Raw genomic sequence first — 22,344 nt, forward strand, 5'->3', positions numbered from 1 at the left:
GTGAGGAGTGTACTCACTTTTGTGAGATACTGTATATATATTTATTTAGATTTACTTTGGAAAGTTTAGGGAAAGTGACATTTTTTTTCCCCCTCGCCTCCTGTCCCAGTAATGTCAGACACTAAGACAGGAACTAGGACAAATCCACCCAACGGGGACATAGACAGAAAAACGGACCTGATAGAGATTTTAACGCAAGCTCTATATATAAAAAAAAAAGAAAACATGGTAGAATTACACTGTAAAGGCTTAACGGTCTTAATTCTCAGCATGCAGAGAAGCTGTCTGTAAAATGCAAGTGTTCTAAAAAGGAATTGTGAGACTCTAAATATTCCACCTCCACCATAACTCAGGTCCTGTGGTAAGGTTCCACGTGTGAAGACATACTCCAATTCACCTTCCTTTGCTATGCATAAGGATTCTCTTTGTTGATCCATTTAGTGTGACTGCGGCATATTTTACACAGCTGACATGTCTGTATGCTGATCTTGTTGTTTGGAAAGTAAGGCTATAGATTATTGAGTGAGTGAGTGAGTGAGTGAAAAATGTATATAGCGCTACACATGCGAACTGAATCGCCTCTGGGCCTCTGTCTTTTTAGATAGCAAAGAAAGGGATGTTTTGCACTATACATTCTGATTACTTCTTGAATATTTATGATTATAGGGCACCAGTGACATTTTGAGGAAATGTACAGTTTACACAGATGATTTTTGGTTGACTTAAGTTGTGCGTTTTTGTGTTTTCAAAGAAATGCGATTATTTTGGCTGGTAAAGCTAAATCTTTTTGGATGAATTAAAAAAAATATGTTTTTTTCTAGCTACTTTGAAGCTATACCTAAATATATTTGATTGCAAACACTGCTATTTAATAAAACAAAACTAAAACCACACTTTTCCATCATAAAAACATACATTTTGAAGCCAAGAATGTAGAGAAACCCAACTGGCTTTTGTATTACAAATGCACTTATGTCAATGAAAAGATGATCAGTATCCTCCAACGCCAATTTTTGGTGTGGGCCCGTGGCGCTCTTGTGATCTTCCAACCTTGTACCCGACCAGCCTGGCCTCTCTAATCTCTTCCCCCCCCCCCTCCCAGCCTGGGAGAACTTTCTCTCCTCGTTTCAACACTTTTCTTCCCCTGCCATGTTCCCGCTCTTCTTTCACTTCTCCTCTCGCCACCCTCATCCTTTTTCCAATTATCCCCCCTCCCCTTTTTTGTCATTTCTGTGTGTTCAGTTTAGATTTTGTTCGGTTTAGATTTTGTTCATCCCAATTTTAAGTGGACTGGTCCACTCTCCACACCCACCCCAGTCCCTGAGCCCTAGGACTCAGGCACCCTGTGTTAACTGCTGGCCTTTGTTGGAGAGTTATTATTAATTGAAAGTTTACACCCTGTGACATACTCTATTTGTGTTTTTTCATGGTGTTTTAAATTGTGCCCATTGCTCATATCCCCTGAGTGGGAATATTACGGCTGTCATTTTTCTTATATTTCAATAAAAAACATTGAATCAGAAAAATGCACTTGAGGCTAAATAACCAACACATATTAGTTGGTCTAATCATCTTCTAAACAAAACAAACTTATTTTGGGTGGAGGTCTCATTCTAAAGTATCTGTATTGCAAGGCATGGTGTTATGGCATGAAAAAAAACAATTCTTCATACTCACAGGAGGAGAGGCAAATCGACAAGAAGGTGAGCTTCCACAGGAGCTGCCTGATATACTTGACCCCGAGTACGTAGGCACTGGGACAGGACAGGCTGAGGATACAGTATAGAGCATTATGTATCGGTAATAGGACATTATTAATTTGCTTTTATTGATTTCTGAACTAGAGCAGAAATTCTAAATATTTGGTCTGACAACTATTCTCATTTTGATTCTGTGCTACTGTAAAACAAAAGCAACAATAATAATCTCCTCTTACTACAGAAAACCTGTGTATGATGCACTGTTCAGCTTTATGCTGTCGTCAAAGCATATATGAATATATTTGGGTCAAGTCACTGACACATCATCCAAACCTAAGCATAAAAGCCTCCTAGTGGCTGCATACAGTTTAAATAGCTTTTAGTGGTAATAGATACCCAGTCAGAGTCGGTTTCACAGCTGACACTCCTACTGTTATGTCATACAATGCTAACAGTACAGTAGCAATCTTGCACATTCAATGCTGTAAAATACATAAATTGCTGCAGTGCTCAAAAAGAGTTCATGGGAAGCACTCAGCTATTCTAAAAATTATCATTAAAAATAATGTATTTTAAAATGGATAGCAACCATTGACTTCTGAGGGTTATTTAAGGTTCTCTGGCCGATATCCACTCCAAGTGGAAACCAACCCGAGCCCTTACCATAAATAATAAAAAAAAAAAAAGGAAGGGCATGAGCTGCAATAAAATACATTCTGTAATGGGTATCATATGAACCTCCAATTAGTAACTAGCAACGGCAAACCTATCTACTTAACTGGTGACACACTTGGCAAGCTTGACACCTGTATCCCCACAAAACCCAGAGTCTGGGATGTACTCACATTTTTTGACTGTAGACACCTGGTCAAGGAAGGGATGGCTGAAGAATCCCTCTACAGGAGATGAATGCTACAGGTTAGAATGCGCCTTTTAACTGATGAAACACCACATTTAAATAGTATTAAATCTTCAGTGGTTTTTTTTAGTGTAATACATTGAGCGATATGACTGTACATAAGGTGACAAGTGATGGCGCCAAAGATTGTTTGTGAATAATACCGAGTGAAGCTGCCCCTTTTAAAGTGGAATGAACCACTTCTGAATACGTAAAAAATAAGAAAAGGTGTGGCGCTAACTCATGTGATAAAGAGAATCAATATAAACAGCTTAATCGTTTAACATAGGTGATACAATTCACATGAAAAAACATTAATAACATTCATAAAGATAATAAGCAATATTAAAAAAATTGTGCAATACCCCAAAAACATATATACGGTATATAAAAAAAAAAAAAAAAAAAAAAATCTTCCCAGAATAGTCCATTCACCGTGATCAAAAGAAAGGTGCAGGAACAAATTAATCCTTCAAATTGTGCTCCACCACAAACCGTGCGTAAGAAATACAAAACTCACCAGCATTTTATAATAATTACACCTTGTAGCAATATTTAACTCTTTCAACCAGCAACGTGTATGGAAGCGATGACTCTAAACCAACAAGATGTCTCCTTGGCAATGGTCAAACATTAAGGCTCGGGAGAAACATATTGAGAATCATAGTGCAATATGATTATTGAATGTACGTAAAAACAGGTAGGTAAAACAATGCGCACTTACATTTAAGAGTGCTGAAAGTCAGAACATGTACAGCTTTTGGTTGATATGCCCACCGTCTTACCAAGAAGCGGCGTGCACTCCAAATCACAAGAGATGGAAACCAAAAAAACAGGATGTGACGCCGGTGGAGAGCAGACATGCAGCCTCAATGAATTTTGTGTTCAACACGCCGTCAGGAGGTTTACCCACTCCCTGACCAGGCCATTTTTTACGATACTGCACTGCATTATTTTAACTGACAATTGTGCGGTCGTGCAACGCTGTACCCAAATAAAAAAAAACTGATGTCTTTTTTTTCCCCACAAATAGAGCTTTCTATTGGTGGTATTTGATCACCTCTGTGTTTTTTATTTTTTGCACTATAAACAAAAAAAAGACCGAAATTTTGAATAAAAAACAATATTTTTACGTTCTGCTTTAAAACATTCCCAATAAAAAAAAAAAAAATCTTATTTCTTCATCTGTTTAGGCTAATATGTATTCTGATACACATTTTTGGTAAAACACGTATTTTGATTGGTTTACGCAAAAGTTATAGCAACTACATACTATGGGATAGATTTAGGGAATTGTTTTTACTAGTAATGGCGGCGATCAGCAATTTTTAGCCAGGCTGCAACATTGTGGCAGACAAATATGACACTAAAGCCGCTTTCACACTGAGCTTTACAGGCGATATTGTGCTATAAATAGTGCCTGTAAAGTGCCTCTCCTGGCACTCCATTGTGAAAACCCGAAGGCTTTCACCTTAAAGCAGTGTGCTTGCGGAACGTTAAAAAGTCATCCAAGCAGCATCTTTGAGGTATATGCCGCTCCTAAAATGCCCCCGCCCATTGAAATCAATAGGCAGCAAAGCGCCTGCAAAGCACCCCGCTAGCGGCCAAAAAGCGCTGCTAAAACAATGATAAAGCGCCTTAAGGGACACTTTTTAGGGACAAGTGACACCAATACAGTGATCAGTGATAAAAAAAATGCACTGTCACAGTATAAATGACACTAGCAGGGAAGGAGTTAACACTAGGGTCGATCAAAGCTTGGCACAAGATCTATCGTTTGCGCCCTGACAGATCGGCGATCTGCCTTGTTTACAGACCGCTGCTCTGTCTCTCCTCTGAACGATCGGTGGGTGGCGATGGCTGCCGAACCCGCTGATTGGCTCCCACCGTGTCCAAACACAAAAACTGGCAGTGAAGCCCTCTGTGCATGTAAGAGCCGTGCTGCGCTTTGTCAATGGTCCCAGAAGAACTGTCATATCACCCCATCCTCTTAATTTGGTTGCCCTTCTCTGCACTTTCTCCAGTTCCCAAATATCATTTTTGAGAACTGGTGCCCAAAACTGAACTGCATATTCCAGATGAGGTCTTACTAATGATTTGTACAGGGGCAAAATTATATCTCTCTCTCTCTGGAGTCCATACCTCTCTTAATACAAGAAAGGACTTTGGAAACCGCAGCTTGGCATTGCATGTTATTATTGAGCTCTACCGAAACCCCCAAATCCTTCATCATTGATTCCCCTAGTTGTACTTCCCCTAGTAGATACACAATGCATGCATATTCTTAGCCTTCAAGTGCATAACTTTACATTCATCAACATTAAACCTAATTTTCCACTTAGTCGCCTAGTTAGACAGAGCATGGAGGTTGGCTTGTAATTGGAGACATCCTGTAAGGACGTTATTCCACTGCATAGCTTGGTGTCATCTGCAAAGACTGAAATGGTACTTTTGATCCCAGACCCAATATCATTTATAAAGATATTAAAAAGTAAGGGTCCCAACACAGAACCTTGGGTTACACCACTGATAACCTTTAGTATTTAGGCATTATCTTTTGCAATCTGTCGTTCATTTTGAATTTTTGCATCCTTGAGTACCTTTTTACATATTCTGTTATATTCTTTGTAACATTTAAACAACGATAGCGTTCCTTCATTTTTTTATATTTTTAATGGCTCTTTTTTTATTATTTATATTACAGTTCAACTTTGACTGTGAGCCACTTAGGTTTTATTTTTAGCCTTTTAAACGTATTGCCCATGGGAATATACTTTACAGTGAGTTTACATACAGTCACTTTGAAGAATTCCCATTTCTGTTCTGTCTCCAATAATGCCAACATGCCTGAAACCCAAATATATTAGCATTGTAAACAATGTAAACATAGGTTGTAGTTCCAGGAATTTATGTCTCAGCAGACAAACAAATTACACACAATTATTGTTTAACAAGATGCTCACACCCTGTTTAAGTGCCGATGGTGTGTCTTATAAATTATATTTATATAAATAGACTTTGTGCAGTGTAAACTTTAGGATTTTAGTGCAAAAAAATATCACAGACAGTGATCAGTTGCTTTTGTCACAAGTGTACAAATACGGCTACAATCACCTCAAGCATTATTAGCCAGAAAAGTGGTTTCTTGGCACACCTGACTTTTGGACTAAAAGTGACCATACAACCTCGAATTTCGGGCACTTCAATCTGAATTGCTTGAAATCCATTTCAAATCCTATGCAGGTACTGTGCAAGTATTCACAGCTGTCAGAATACAATGGCAAGCACTGCAGATTTATGCACCCACACTGTTTAGCATGGTAGAGGGGAGTCAAGTGATTTATCTTGTTCAGCTCATGGGGCTAAATGAGAGAAATCTTAACACGTATGGCCAGCTGAAGAACCATCAACCTTTCAGGAAAAAGAAAAAGGAAGTACAGCGCAAAAAAATAATAAATTGAAATTCTGATGTGATCCAAAATTAAATAAGTGATATAAACAAACCACTAAGCATCACTTGATGTGAACAAAATGAGCTGTGAAGAAATGTATACAAATCAGGGGAAAATAAATAATAATAAGTGAAACTACAAATGCAAGTAAAAAATCTTGAGTGAATACACATAAATAAAAATAAAGATAAGTATAAAGAATTTTAGACTGTCCGTGTGTTTAAAAAAATAAACAAACAATTAGTGCAAGAAAATAGCTCCAAAAGGGGTTGTCAGTCCATAAACTCCCAAGTGTCTAAAGAAACCTTCTTGAAAAATGAATTTGTTCGGAATAGCGTGATGACGTCGGGACGCAGGCCACACCGCCATTCAGAACGAACTGACCCAGGAAAGGGAAGCAAAGAGGACGCTGAGATCCCGTTTTTAACCTCACATGGTGCATTTTATTGGGCCTGATTTTCTACAAATACCTGTAAGTGCATTACTTTTTCTTTACAATAAAACTGTTTTGCAAAGTTGCACTATGGGCCCCCTTCTCTCTTTTTGTATTTGAGCCATCCATTCGCTTTGGTCGATCGTATATGATTCGAGGCAGCTCCAGCATACAGCACATAGTCATTTGGGTGACTCTAAATTAACCCGTGTTCAGTCTGACCGCCGTTGTGGTCAGTACATCTGGTAAGAAGATTTTATCTGTCACTCGGGTGTACCCTTGGTGGAAGGTGGTGCCAGCCTTATATTATCCTCTATTTGAAGATTTTTTTCTTTGGAATTCACTTTTCAAGAAGGTTTCTTTAGACACTCGGGAGTTTATGGACTGACAACCCCTTTGGAGCTATTTTCTTGCACTAATTGTTTATTTTTATAAAACACACAGACAGTCTAAAATTCTTTATACTTATCTTTATTTTTATTTATGTGTATTCACTCAAGATTTTTTACTTGCATTTGTAGTTTCACTTATTATTATTTATTTTGTATTTATTATGTATTTGTATACATTTCTTCACAGCTCATTTTGTTCACATCAAGTGATGCTTAGTGGTTTGTTTATATCACATATTTAATTTTGGATCACATCAGAATTTCAATTTATTAGTTTTTTGCGCTGTACCTCCTTTTTTTTTTCCTAATTTCTTCCAATATATGTATCTATATTTTTGGTACCAGCAGCAATTTCACGATTTTTGGTTTAGCGCAGTGTTTTTTTTTTTTTCTATAGTTCCATCAACCTTTCAACTTACAATGTCTAAAGGGCAGATAGATACTTGATATTTGTAAAAAATGCTTTACGTCTCACCATCTTCAAAACTTCAGCCTTTCCTTTTGACACCCTCTCAGATCTTGGATTCAGCAAGGGTGATCCTGGGTGGGTCCTTGGTCATGGATTCTCCTGTCTCTTTCTGCTTTTTTTTACTTGCTTCGCCATCCCTTTTCTAGATCTGCAAAGTGCTAGCTTGACCATTCGTCAACCCGGTGGATTTGTCTATATATATTGTACATTCACATTAGTCTCTGCCCTCAAGGAGCTTACAATCTAAGGTCCCCAACTCCCATTCATACATATACATACATACTAGGACCAATTTAGACAGGAGTCAATTAACCTACCAGCATGTCTATGTCTAGGGTTATATTTAAGCTCTGACTGACTCCCGATCAGCACTCTCAGTCAATGGCAGTCACCCTGTCAAAACAACAGTGCAGCGGGGGAAATCGCTGGACTACCCTTGCATGGTTAGTACAGTGGCTCTGACCAGAGCGGTCAGTTTTTCGTGCAACCAACTGCAAGTGTATACCCGGTTTTAGTCCAGTTGGCCATGTGCTTGCTGGCCATTGCTAGTTTCCTCACCTTCCTTGAGCCTGAACGATGCAGTTTAGTGTACAATGATGGGGTGTAACCCTCGCCTACCTTGAAAGACTGACTGTCTTGTTCCAGATTGCTGCATTTATACAATGTGTAATTGAGGGGTTTTCCTTATGTCGACTTTTGTAATCTTGTATGATTTCCAGTGGATCTGTTTTTCCATCGGAAAATGCCAATAAATCTTACGGTTTCAAATAGCCATGGCAGACCCTGTAACTGCTATGGGGCTTAAAAGTCTAGTCACACAGCAGGTAGCAATAGCAGATTATTTTTAATAAAATTACTGTATATAGTTTGGAAACCCCTAGGGCCTGTGTCGACAGGCTTTTGTAAAAGAAGAAAAGCCGTTCTGATGCAAACAAGTCTATGGGAACATAAAATGCAAGTCAGAAGGATGTGTGTGCACCTGCCAACAAATTCTGAAAGAACGCAGAAGAGTCTCAAACTGATGTCAAAAATCATTAAAGTCTGAAGACACTGGCAGCAGAGAAACTACCTTTGAGATGAAAGTTACGGAGGTATGAGAACCCTTCTTGGCTTTGCTATAAGGCCCTATTACTGTAAAAGGAGAACAGTGAGTCAGGGATGAATTTTGAAAACAGAAAAGTCTTCTTCTTTTTTTTGTTACTAGGGAAGTTAATAGAAGGCGCACCGTCATGCCTACTTTTAAAGATTGTTAAAGTGGTTGTCAGGCCACATCTACATATTTCAACTATGATCGCCGTCTCTTAATTCAGTGTGCCCCTGTGTGTGATTAAAAGAAAAAAAGAAAAAAAAGAAAAGCCGATTATACCTCATACCTTGCTAAATGGCATCATGCCGTGTCGGCTCTCATGCGTGGGAGTGACGTCATTACTGCTCCAGCCAGTCACAGCGCCGGCGCGGCAATACTCGGAAGGAAGAGGGTGAAAGATGGACGCTTCATGAAGGCGAGGAAATCGGGGACATCGCAGGCTTTAGTTTCAGGCAAGTGACACATAATGTGCGATGCATAGTAGCCCATTATGCTTTAACTTTGCAGGGAAACAAAGAGGAAGTAAACCCATCAGGCTGGGCAAACAGACGTTACCTTACATCGATTTCTCTTTTGGCCACTAGGGGTGCGCACGCATAGGCAGCATGTGCCCAATCCCAGTTCTTTCAGGGGAGTAGAGACAGATCGTGTGTTCATACCAAGTATGAACACCGATCTATCTCTCCTCCTAGACAGTCCCATCCCCCTACAGTTAGAACACACATAGGTAACACATTTAACCCCTTGATCACCCCCTGTTAACCCCTTCCCTGCCAGTGACATTTATATAGTAATCAGTGCATTTTTATAGCACTGATTGCTCTACGAATGTGAATGGTCCCAAAAATGTGCCTAAAGTGTAAAATTTGCAATACCGCAGTCCCGATAAAAATTGCAGATTGCCGCTAGTAAGAAAAAAACTAGTAAGAATAAAAAAAGGGAATAATAAAAATGCCATAAATCTATCCCCTATTTTGTAGATGCTAAAACTTTTGTGCAAACCAATCAATATACGCTTAGTGCAATTTTATTTGCCAAAAATATGTAGAAGAATACAGATCGGCCTACACTGAGGGAAAAAAAATGTTGTGTTTTTTAAAGAAAAAAAAAGTGGAATATTTATTATAGCAAAAAGTAAAAGATAGTGTTTTTTTTTTTCAAAAACCTGCAACCTGCAGAGGTGATCAAATACCACCAAAAGAAAGCTCTATTCGTTGGAAAAAAAGGACAGCCAAATATTCCGGGGCTGAAGTGGTTAAAATGCAATATGGCTACCTGGAGGTGTTTTGTACACAGAATGCCCTCCAGAAACAATTTCCTGCTTGTGTGATTGGCTCACTGATTTTCCCAGAAGTCTACACTTATATACGAGTCAGAATTTTAGCATCCCCTGCAACAAAAATTTAATTTTTGGTAAGATACTCCCAATAGAAAAATAACGTCTAAAGGGATGCAAGCCCAGTAGCTTTCCTCATTAGAGCTCTACAGCGGATTGATAATTATAAAACCACTCCCATTAGACTCACTCGGCACAGCGGCACAGAGGAAGAAACAGTGACTTCTTCAGAACAACAAAAAGGTAGGCATCTGCAACAAAGTTTGTTAAAATCCTTGCATAGAACACCCAGAGGGGGATGTTTTTTCTCAACGAAAGCCCAAAGTGGAAAGGATTAACTGCTTGTATAGGTCTAGGGGATGGAAACACTTTTACCTACCTGATCCTCCACTACCTCGGCACACGGCCCTCCACTATGCATGGCCGGTGCTACCACTAGGCAAACTAGGCAGCCACCTAGGGCGCACTGCTGCCTAGGGTGCTCGGCCACTGGTGTTCCTACTCTCTTCTCTCTGCACCAAGCAACCAAGTCTCAGCATCAGCAGGCACCTGCCACTCTATTCGCAACATAGTGTCAGAGGAGCAGGGGCAGTGGAGGACTGTGTTTGTGTCCCGACTCCCGAATGAATGGAAGCAAACAAACATTCATTGATGGGTACTGGTAGGCTGCATCGATGGGCGCTGGTGAGGCTGCATTTGATGGGCGCTGGTGAAGCTGCATCTGATGGGCGCTGGTGAGGCTGCATCTGATGGGCGCTGGTGAGGCTGCATCTGATGGGCGCTGGTGAGGCTGCATTTGATGGGCACTTGATGTGGTGTATACATGGGCAGGGCAAAGGGGGTGGAGTCAGGGGCGGAGCCAAGGGGGCAGCAAAAGATCTTTTCCCAGCTGGAATATTGTAAACGTGTTTCTCCTATTGCTTATTAGCCATGAAAAGGGATAGAAAAAACAAGATTCGTCTTCCACGGACATCGATTTGGTTCAGGGTTTGCAAATTCCTGTAAACCCAGCCCAGCTTAGATCACGCATCCCTTCTGGTAAGCAAAGTCTAAGTTCCAAAAGTTTGTGGCTCCTTGCCCACAAGGAGGTAATTAAAAAGGCATGAAGACACCTGTGCTACACAGCCTTATCTAGCAGTCTAGTAGCTAGCCACACAAAGTCAACAAGCTGTTTTGGAAAATCACCAAAATGAAATGTGTATCTTAGATTAAAATGCCCCATCAGAGAAGAAATTAATACACATACAAGTACACACATTATGTATTTTGCCCAAAAAGCATTTTTGTGACCGTTTCCATTTCAATAGCTCTTTCTAAAAAAACAATCGTTTTAAAGCTTCCTATACAATGCATTAGGAGGAAAAAAAAAAAAAAAAAAGGGTCTTCTTGTTAAAAAGTTTAGCCAAAGCATTTTCAGCAGGTAGCGGGCTGAAGCCCCCCTGTAGGCAAACGCCACCGAGTTGATCCGGGCTCTGAAAAGATCCCGACCATCAGAATCCACCTAGAACCCTGGCTCAGCCTTTCAGCGATCCAACGAGAGCCTGAGACAGCCCTTCCCTCCCCCTTTACAGACCAGAGTTCCAGTGAGCCCTGGAGGGGGGGGGGGGGTTGTCCATGCTGCAGCCACCTAGTTGAGTATAAATGTTTGTTTTCTACTTCTCTTTTAAGCTTTGTTAAAAATATTTATCCTGAAATACAGAGAAATTCCTCCCTAATACATATTTACATTTTTACTGAACACCAGATCGCTGGAAGACGCAAAGCACCAAGTGCAAATTGCAGTACTAACAGCACGCAACCAAAATTCATCTTGCTTTGGTCTGGCTTCAGAAGAGTAAATTCTTACTGGTTGTTATGGTGATTGTATATTGCATTTGCTTCTTTGCTCCTTGCATGGTGTCCTGAAAAAACCTCTTAATTCTGAAAAACATTTCTTGGGTCTGGAAGGGATAACGCAACAATGCAAACGTCTTTTCTCTTTTTAGTGAAATCAGTCTATTTTCAGACATGTAAACACAATATTTGGTTCATCAAGTCTTGGCAGACTTTCAGGCTGACTAATAATTAACTCAATGAAAGAAAGCCAAGTCGAGGTGTGTATGGCTGCTTGCTTAGCCGTCAGCTCTGTTGTCATAGGAGAGAATTGCGACACCAACTGTGCTGAGCAGCCTTCTACGCCCCCGAGTCTCACCGATAGGACAATATAGGCTTTGGGAACAGAATGTTCTCATGAGGATAAAAGCTTTTTCTATTTAAACCTTAGAAATGTGGCAGTGTACCAATAACACCTTGCTCTACAATGCTTATTTAGATTACAACCTCTTGTGTCAAAAAACACCAATTCAACTGCTTTCAATAGAATTGGCTTGTTTGTTCAAACAGCAAGTATCAGAAAGAGAAAGGGCGTATGCTTTTAATAATATTCACATATTATGACAATGTAAGACTGGGCTTTGCTAATATTTTACAATCTGCTTTTTATTTCACATTAGCCAAAATTCTTTGTTCATGCCGAGCCAATACGTTTTTATTTTTCGAAACCGGATGACGTCATAGGTGTGATTTCGCACTTGCTGTACATAGAGACAAGACATGCAGCACATCTGGTGGACAGCAATACCAGCCTGCTTTGTTAGTGTAAAATAGGTCACAAGAGTACTGCTCTATTACCGAGAAAAACAATAAAATGGTTCTTTAAAAGAATGATATGCAACCTGGAAGATTGGGTCACAGGATCAGTTCATCCTCCATTGACTTGAAGCATACTGTATGTGATCATTACTCATGTACGTAAAAAGCATGTATATGGTCACAGATTTAGACAAACCAAACTATGTTGAATTAAACACTCGAGTGCCTTGGATTTACCACCATTTGCTAATGTACATGTTCACTTAAAAAAATTAAAAATCAGCCAACCCTTCCCAGCCTCCCAACCTAATCTAAACCTAAACTCTCTGGATCAGGGTTTCTCAACTAGGGTTCCTCCAGAGGTTGCTAGGGGCTCCTTGTAGCAATTTCTGTCTCTTAGATAAGTTACCACTGACACCATTAATCTTTTTAGCTATCTGTAAGGAGGCAATTCTTCCCAGTGATTACAAGTTTAAAGAGCATTCTTTCAATTGACCATCACACTAATATACCATGCGTTGTAGATTTAGTAATATGTAGTAGGGGTTCCCATAGACCGGAAAGATATTTCAAGGGTTCCTCTATGTTGAAAAATTTGAAAACGGCTGCTCCAGATGCTTGTTTATCTCACCACAATGGCAGCTGCAGCCTCCTCCAGTATTTACATCAGAACCAATTTTTTCTCAGCACTGGCCATGTCTGCACGCCAACTCCCTCTGGACCTGCATGGGCCCATGCTCAAAACACTAGAAATGTTAGTCTATTGGCTCCATTCCTTCGCTATATTACCAAAAGTATTGGGCCCTTACACACACATAAACTTTAATGGCATTTCAGTCTTAGTCCGTATGGTTCAATATTGAGTTGGCCCACCTTTTGCAGCTATAACAGCTTCAACTCTTCTAGGAAGGCTGTCCACAGGGTTTAGGAGTGTCTATGGGAATGTTTGACCATTCTTCCAGAAGCACATTTGTGAGGTCAGGCAATGATCTGGAAGAGAAGGTCTGGCTTGCAGTCTTTGCTCCAATTCATCCTAAAGGAACACTCCGACTGAGTATTTGTAGCACTTTACATTTTTTCTGAAGGAGCCTGGAGCTCCTCCATAAACTCAATCTTTCCAAAACTGAGTTTTGTTTTATATTTCTCCTCAGGGAAGCCTATCCTGCTTCCACCTAATAAGCTGTACAGGCCTCAATGGGCAAGGTGACAGGGTCTCTTTATACACATAGGTTGCATACAGAATAAAATGTATCTAACAACTAAACTTACCAAAGTCAAGCCTGTCTTTTTGGTTTCTCTGAAGTAGTCCCAGCAGCAAGTCAGACAGGTATGGAGACGTTTCCCCGGGAATGCTGTAAGATGTCATGCAAACATATGATAAGCATGTTCATAATCTAAGAAAGTGTCCAAAGCACAAAATTTGCTTAGCATGAAGGTGCAAGCACAGAACTGGCTCACAAAAACAACAAAAATCACAATGAATGCTCCGACACATACAGGGCTCATAGTTTGGTACCCGAGGGCAATAATATCATTGCAGAAAATGCACTATTATACTAGAGAAACAGTATAAAAAAAAAGTGTGGCTATTAAAAATTACCTTGGAACAAGGTTCTTATTCTTCTCATAGAACAATCGCAGATCCTGGGGACTATTTGCCTGTTAGGAATAATACAAAAAAAAACCTCAAGGAAAGTTCTGTAAACTAGCTATATACTTGGCAAATCTCTTGACCAACAGATACAAGTAATGATTGGGCAACTACAACTTAACTTTGCACTAAGTTTGGAGGACACCGAAGCTCATATGTCTGACTACATGTGTACTGTCAATACAGTGAGGGAAAAAAAGTATTTGATCCCCTGCCGATTCTGTACATTTGCCCACTGACAAAGAAATTATCAGTCTAAAATGTAATGGTAGGTTTATTTACAGTGAGACACAGAACATCAACAAAAAGGATTTACCCCATTCCTGACCAGGCAATTTTTTGCGATGCGGCACTGCGTTACTTTAACCGACAATTGTGCGGGTGTGCGACGCTGTACCCAAATAAATTGCTGTCCTTTTTTCCCCACAACTAGAGATTTCTTTTGGTGGTATTTGATCGCCTCTGCGTTTTTTTATTTTTTGCGTTATCAAAAAAAAAAAAAACAATTTTGAAAAAAAAACAAAAAAAAAAAAAACAACACAATATTTTTTACTTTCTGCTATAATACATATAAAAAATATATTGTGTATATATATATATATATATATATATATATATATATATATATATATATATATATATATATATATATATATATATATATATATATATATATATATATATATATATATATATATATACATATACATATACTAGCTGAATACCCGGCGTTGCCCGGTCTTCCTATCTTAACCTTTTGGGGAGGAAAATCATAGTAATATAAATATACCCATCTTTTATATAAGGGTGTAGGTAAGGGTTAATTTAACTGTCATATATTTTTATTTGGCATATAAGTAATATGTGTACCAGGTATTATTGAAATATCTCCAGGCGTACAGAAGTTATGTGGGAACATACATTTCCCATTGATTTGCATGGGACTTTAAACAAAAACCCCGACCCTCACAAATGGGGGTAGTTAAGGGATAAATTAACTATCCTATAGTTTAAGTGGACATATAAGTAACATGTGACCAAGTGTTAGCGAAATATCTACAGCCGTTTGGAAGTTATGAAGTAACATGTATTTCCCATAGAGTTGAATGGGACTTTAAAGAAAAACCCTGACCATGGCAAATGGGGGTGGGTAAGGGTTAAACCACCTATTCTATGTTTGTTGCTGACATATAAGTAACATGTGTGCCAAGTTTCATGTTAATATCTTTAGCCGTTTGGACGTGATGCTGGAACATACATACATACATACACACACACACACACACGTTGAGTTATATATATATATATATATATATATATATATATATATATATACACATATATATATATATATATATATATATATATATATATATACACATATATACACACACACACATACATATACACACACACACACACACAAATAAATACATACATACATACAGACAGATCAGACATGACACTTTTTTGGGACCGGTGACATTAATACAGTGATCAGAACTATAAATATCCACTGATCACTGTATAAATGACACTGGCAGGGAAGGGGTAAGGTGTGTCCTAGAGAGGCGTTTCTAACTGTAGGGGGGGGGGGGGTTTGACTGACTGGGAGTACAGAGAGATTGCTGTTGCTGATCACTAGGAACAGACAATCACACTGTACTCCCCTGTCTGAACAAGGATATGATTTGTTTACATTAGCAGATCCCAATTCTGCCTCTGAGGAGTGGGAGATTAGGAGCACACTCTTAAAGGGAGTGCTCCAAATCTCAGCTTGTTACCTGTATAAAAGACACAGAAGCAATCAGATTCCAATCTCTCCACCATGGCCAAGACCAAAGAGCTGTCCAATTGTGTCAGGGACAAGATTGTTGACCTACATAAGGCTGGAATGGGCTACAAGACCATCACCAAGCAGCTTGGTGAGAGGTTGACAACAGTTGGTAGGATTATTCGCAAATGGAAAAAACACAAAATAACTGTCAATCTCTCTCGGTCTGGGGCTCCATGCAAGATCTCATGTCGTGGAGTTTCAAAGATCATGAGAATGGTGAGGAATCAGCCCAGAACTACGCAGGAGAATCTTGTCAATAATTTCAAGGCAGCTGGGACCATAATCAACAAGAAAAAAATTGGTAAGACACTAAGCCTTGAAGGACTGAAATCCGGCAGAGCCCACAAGGTCCCCGTGCTCAAGAAAGCACATAAACAGGCCCGTCTGAAGTTTGCTAATGCACATCTGAATGATTCAGAGGAGAACTGGGTGAAAGTGTTGTGGTCAGATGAGACCAAAATCAAGCTCTTTGGCATCAACCCAACTCGCTGTGTTTGGAGGAGAAATGCTGCCAATGACCTCAAGAACATACCCACCATCAAAAACATGGAGGTGGAAACATTATGCTTCGGGAGTGTTTTTTTGCCAAGGGGACAGGAAAACTTCACCACATCAAAGGGACGATGGACAGGCCATATACCGTCAAATCTTGGGTGAGGACCTCTTTCCCTCAGCCAGGGCATTTAAAAATCATTAGTTAGTGGATGGGTATTCCAGCATGGCAATGACCCAAAACACATGGCCAAGGCAACAAATGAGTGGCTCAAGAAGAAGCACATTAAGGTCCTGGAGTGGCCTAGCCAGTCTCCAGACCTCAGTCCCATAGAAAGTATGTGGAGGGAGCTGAAGGTTCAAGTTACCAAACATCAGCCTCAAAACATTAATGACTTGGAGAGGATCTGCAAAGATGATTGGGACAAAATCCCTCCTGAGATGTGTGCAAACCTGGTGGCCAACTACAAGAAATGTATTTTATTTCACTCATTAAAATGCAAATAAATTTAGAACTCTTCTTTTGAAATGCGCTTTTCTGGATTTTTGTTGTTATTCTGGCTCTCACTATTAAAATAATCCTACCATTAAAATGATAGACTGATCATTTCTTTGTCAGTGGACAAACTTACAAAATCAGCAGGGGATCAAATACTTTTTTCCCTCACTGTAGCTGGTTCTCTAAGCATAGAGTTCGGGGGGCTGCCAGAGCTCATCTCTACCGATTATAATACAGTCCTGATCAAAAGTTTAAGACCACTTGAAAAATGGCAAAAAATCATATTTTATATTGTTGGATCTTAACAAGGTTCCAAGAAGAGCTTCAACATGCAACAAGAAGAAATGAGAGTGAGACAAAACATTTTTAGAGCATTCAATTAATTGAAAATAACGATTAAACTGAAACAGGCTGTTTTTCAGCTGATCAATAGTTTAGGACCACATGCCTTTAAAAGGCCAAATCTGTGCAAAGATGTGGATTCATTGTCATTTTCTGTCAGGTAGTCAGTCACACGTTGTGATGGCAAAGGCAAAAAAACTCTCCCTTTTTGAACGTGGTCGGTTTTGAACGTTGCTGAACTGCATAAGCAGGGTCTCTCACAGCGCGCCATCGCTGCTGAGGTGGGACGCAGTAAGACAGTCATTTGGAATTTCTTAAATGATCCTGAGGGTTATGGAACAAAATAGTCAAGTGGAAGACCCAACAAAAATTCCACCAGCACTGAGCCGGAGGATCCAATTGGCTGTCTGTTAAGACACTGGACGATCCTCGACCCAAATTAAGGCCCTTACTGGTGCTGACTGCAGCCCCATAACCATCAGACGGCATCTGAGACTGAAGGGCTTCAAAAACAAAAAATTTATTCAAAAACCTCGTCTCCTTGAACGCCACAGAACTGCTCGTTTGGACTTTGCAAGAGAGCACCAAACATGGGACATTCAAAGGTGGAAGAAAGTTTTATTCTCCGATGAGAAAACATGTAACCTTGATGGTCCTGATGGTTTCCAACATTACTGGCATGACAAGCAAATCCCACCTGAGATGTTTTCTACGCGCCACAGTGGAGGGGGCGCCATAATGGTCTGGGGTGCTTTTTCCTTCAGTGGAACAATGGAGCTTCAGGGAGTGCAGGGGCGTCAAACGGCCGCTGGCTATGTCCAGATGTTGCAGAGAGCATTCCTCATGAGTGAGGGCCCTCGTCTGTGTGGTAACGACTGGGTTTTTCAACAGGACAACGCTACAGTACACAATGCCCGCAGGACAAGGGACTTCTTCCAGGAGAAGAACATCACTCTTTTGGCCCATCCTGCGTGTTCCCCTGATCTAAATCCAATTGAGAACCTTTGGGGATGGATGGCAAGGGAAGTTTACAAAAATGGACAACAGTTCCAGACAGTAGATGGCCTTCGTGCGGCTGTCTTCACTACTTGGAGAAATGTTCCCACTCACCTCATGGAAACGCGAGGCATCAAGCATGCCGAAACTAATTTTTGAAGTGATCAACAATAACGGCAGAGCTACTCATTACTGAGTTCATGTTTGGAAGTTGGATTTCTGTTTTGGGGGCGTTTAGTTTTTTTTTTGGAGGTGTGGTCCTAAACTTTTGATCAGCTGAAAAACAACATGTTTCAGTTTGTTCGTTGTTTTCATTAAATTGAATGCTCAAAAAATGTTTTGTCTCACTCTAATTTCTTCTTGTTGCATGTTGAAGCTCTACTTGGAACCTTGTTAAGATCCAACAATGTAAAATATGATTTTTTGCCATTTTTCAAGTGGTCTTAAACTTTTGATCAGGACTGTATGTGTGCAGCAAAGGGATTCTTTAAGTATAGAAATGTGAATTACATGGAAAGCCGTCAATGAATTCTAGCATAAGCATCCCCCATGATTTTGGTTTATTACACTGTACTGGCCGAGAAATCAGTTCCGCATTTCCATAAAGAAAAGCTGGTGGATACTGCAATTTTTTACAGAAAACCTAGAGAAAGTGTACATTCCATAGTACTGACCAGCTACAGTATAACGCTAAATTAACATGCACGTGGCAAAGTTTCCTCTATCAATAAATACTATCATTGGGAGGGGTGGTGTGGAATCTGACAAAAACAAGTGAATACAACATTTAAAAAAATGGAATGCTATTATGAAACAGTGTGTCCCTAGTTCATCATTTGAACTTCCTTTGTAGTCAAACATTTCACTTATATGTGTGTGATTTTATATATATATATATATATATATATATATATATATATATATAATTATATACACACACACACACACACACACACACACACACACACACATACATACATACATACATACACACACACAGTGGTGCTCATAAGTTTACATACCCTGGCAGAATTTTTTGATTTCTTGGCCATTTTTCAGAGAATAGGGCTGATGACACAAAAAAAAATTTTTCACTCATGGTTAGTGTTTGGCGGAAGCCATTTATTATCAAATCAACTGTGTTTACTCTTTTTAAAACATAATGGCAACAGAAAACTACTCAAATGACCCTTATCAAAAGTTTACATACCCTGGTGATTTTGGCCTGATAACATGCACACAGGTTGACACAAAGGTGTTTGAATGGTTATTAAAATAACCATCTTCGCCTGTGATCTGTTTGCTTGCAATTAGTGTGTGTGTAAAAAAAGAAGGTCAATGCGTTTTTAGACTCCTGACAGACCCTTATATCTTTCATCCACTGACGTTTCTGGATTCTGAGTCATGGGGAAAGCAAAAGAATTGTCAAAGGATCTGCGGGAAAAGGTAGTTAAACTGTATAAAATGGGAAAGGGATATATAAAGATATTCAAGGAATTGAGAATGCCTATCAGCAGTGTTCAAACTCCAAGAAGAGGAAAATGAAAGATTCTGTTGAAACCAAACCAGGATCAGATAGACCAACTAAAATTTCAGCCACAACTGCCAGGAAAATTGTTCGGGATGCAAAGAAAAACACAAATAACTTCAGGGGAAATACAGGACTCTCTGAAAATATGTGGTGTGGCTGTTTCAAGATGCACAACATTTTGCTTTTTGGCCACAACCATAAACACTACATTTGGAGTCAACAAGGCCTATGATGAAAGGAACGGAGGTAGATCGCTGATGTTTTGGGGATGTGTGAGCTACAAAAGGCGAAAAAAAATTGGTCAAAATTCAAACATTCAAACATGACAATGATCCAAAACACAAGGCCAAGTCGACCTGTCATACTACAGCTACTGGCTACAGCAGAATAAAGTGAAGGTTCTGGAGTGGCCACCTCAGTCTTCTGGCCTCAATATCATTGAGCCACTGGGAGATGTCAAACGTGCGGTTCATGCAAGACAGCCCAAGAATTTACAGGAACTGGAGGCTTTTTGCAAGGAGGAATGGGCAGCTTTATCATCTGAGAAGATAAAGAGCCTCGTCCACAAATACCACAAAAGACTTCAAGCTGTCATTGATGTTAAAGGGAACAATGCACAGTATTAATAACGGGGGTATGTAAACTTTTGATCAGGGTCATTTGGGTAGTTCCTGTTGTCATTATGATTTAAAAAGAGTAAACACAGTAGATTGATAAAAAATGGCTTCCGCCAAACACCAACCACGAGTGAAAGAAACGTTTTTGCGTTATCATTCATATTCTCTGAGAAATGGCCAAGAAATCACAAATTCTGCCAGGGTATGTAAACTTATGAGCACAACTGTATATGTATGTATGATACACACACACGTATTATATTATATTAATATATACACACATTTATTATATTATATAATCCATATATACACACACAAAAACACGGATATAAAAATGTACGGCTGTATTTATAAAATTCACATAAATGTGTATGTAAGTTACGTATATTTGTACGCTCTTGTCTCTTTCATGCTAACAGATTTATATTTAAAGCTCTACGCATCTCGTATAAAGAAATAATTCCCACTATCAAACATTGAAACGAGATTTATCTACTTGAGCAATACGGATTTATTCTTGCAACAAAGAACATAGGAGAACCCACACAATTTCCTGCAATAAACGGTGACCAGTACAGGAAGTAAACAAGACATTAAATGTAAATATAAAAGAGATGGTTACCTGGAATGGTGGCTTGCCAACTAGGCACTGATAAATGACGGTTCCTATACTCCAAAGATCTGCTTTTGCATCATAGTGTTGTGACATGATAACCTCTGGAGCCTGAAAAGCCAAACAGATCACCATGTTGGTATTCAAACAGAACTACAGCCCGCACATCGTGTCTAAACAGTCAACAATCAGCACAATGTAGATTACAGATAACTTCCCGAAAAAAGAAAAAAAAAAAAAACATTTTTGATTTTTGATTATAGTTGTGAAGTTCAGTAATCACAATTTTGAATACATAAATATATGCTTTTTATTAAATATATTTTTTTTATAATAATATATATATATATATATATATATATATATATATATATATATATATATATATATATATATATATATATATATATATATATATATATATATATATATATATATATATATATATATATATATATATATATACATACACACACACACACACACACACACACACACACACTATTAGATATCTCTATCTATCTATCTATCATAAAAACTTGCCAATTATTTGCTCTATGAATGGAGGAAGTAGGCACAAAAAACAGGCATAGTTAGGCTCTCTTAACCACTTAAGGACCGCCTCCTGCAGATATACGTCGGCAGAATGGCACGGCTGGGCACAAGCACGTACCTGTACATCCTCTTTAAGTGCCCAGCCGTGGGTCGCGAAGCTCCGTGACCGCGGGACCCAATCGCTGCCGGAGTCCCTCGATCGGTCCCGGAGCTGAATAACGGGGAGAGCTGTGTGCCCGCAACCGGTCCGAAGCTCCGCGGGGACCCGATCGCCGCCAGAGTCCCGTGATCGCCCCCCGGAGCTGAAGAACGGGGAGCGCCATGTGTAAACACAGCTTCCCCCTTCTTCACAGTGGCAGCTTCATTGATCGTGTATTCCCTGATATAGGGAAACACGATCAATGATGTCACACGTCCAGCCCCGCCCCCCTACAGTTAGAAAAACCATATGAGGTCACACATAACCCCTACAGCGCCCCCTAATGGTTAACTCCCAAACTGCAATTCTCATTTTCACAGTAATTAATGCATTTTTATAGCATTTTTTGGTCCCAAAAATGTGTCAAAATTGTCCGATGTGTCAGCCATAATATCGCAGTCACGAAAAAAAATCGCTGATCGCCGCCATTAGTAGTAAAAAAATTTTTTTTTTAGAAAAATGCAATAAAACTATCTCCTATTTTGTAAACGCCATACATTTTGCGCAAACCAATCGATAAACGCTTATTGCGATTTTTTTTACCAACAATAGGTAGAAGAATACGTATCAGCCTAAACTGAGGGGAAAAAAACGTTTTTTTATATCTTTTTGGG

General features: G+C 39.4%; 1 protein-coding gene across 1 annotated transcript in view; it reads right to left on the reverse strand.

The window, feature by feature from the left end:
• Window positions 1-22,344, reverse strand: part of ULK2 (unc-51 like autophagy activating kinase 2) — a 160,884-nt gene that overhangs the window by 45,522 nt on the left and 93,018 nt on the right. The window contains 5 exon segments of the mRNA XM_040336905.1: window positions 1,678-1,769; window positions 2,546-2,596; window positions 13,668-13,750; window positions 13,999-14,057; window positions 20,986-21,087. Of these exon segments, the coding sequence (XP_040192839.1) occupies window positions 1,678-1,769; window positions 2,546-2,596; window positions 13,668-13,750; window positions 13,999-14,057; window positions 20,986-21,087 (387 nt within the window).

Source organism: Rana temporaria, chromosome 2, assembly GCF_905171775.1.
Source record: "Rana temporaria chromosome 2, aRanTem1.1, whole genome shotgun sequence".
NCBI lineage: Eukaryota > Metazoa > Chordata > Amphibia > Anura > Ranidae > Rana > Rana temporaria.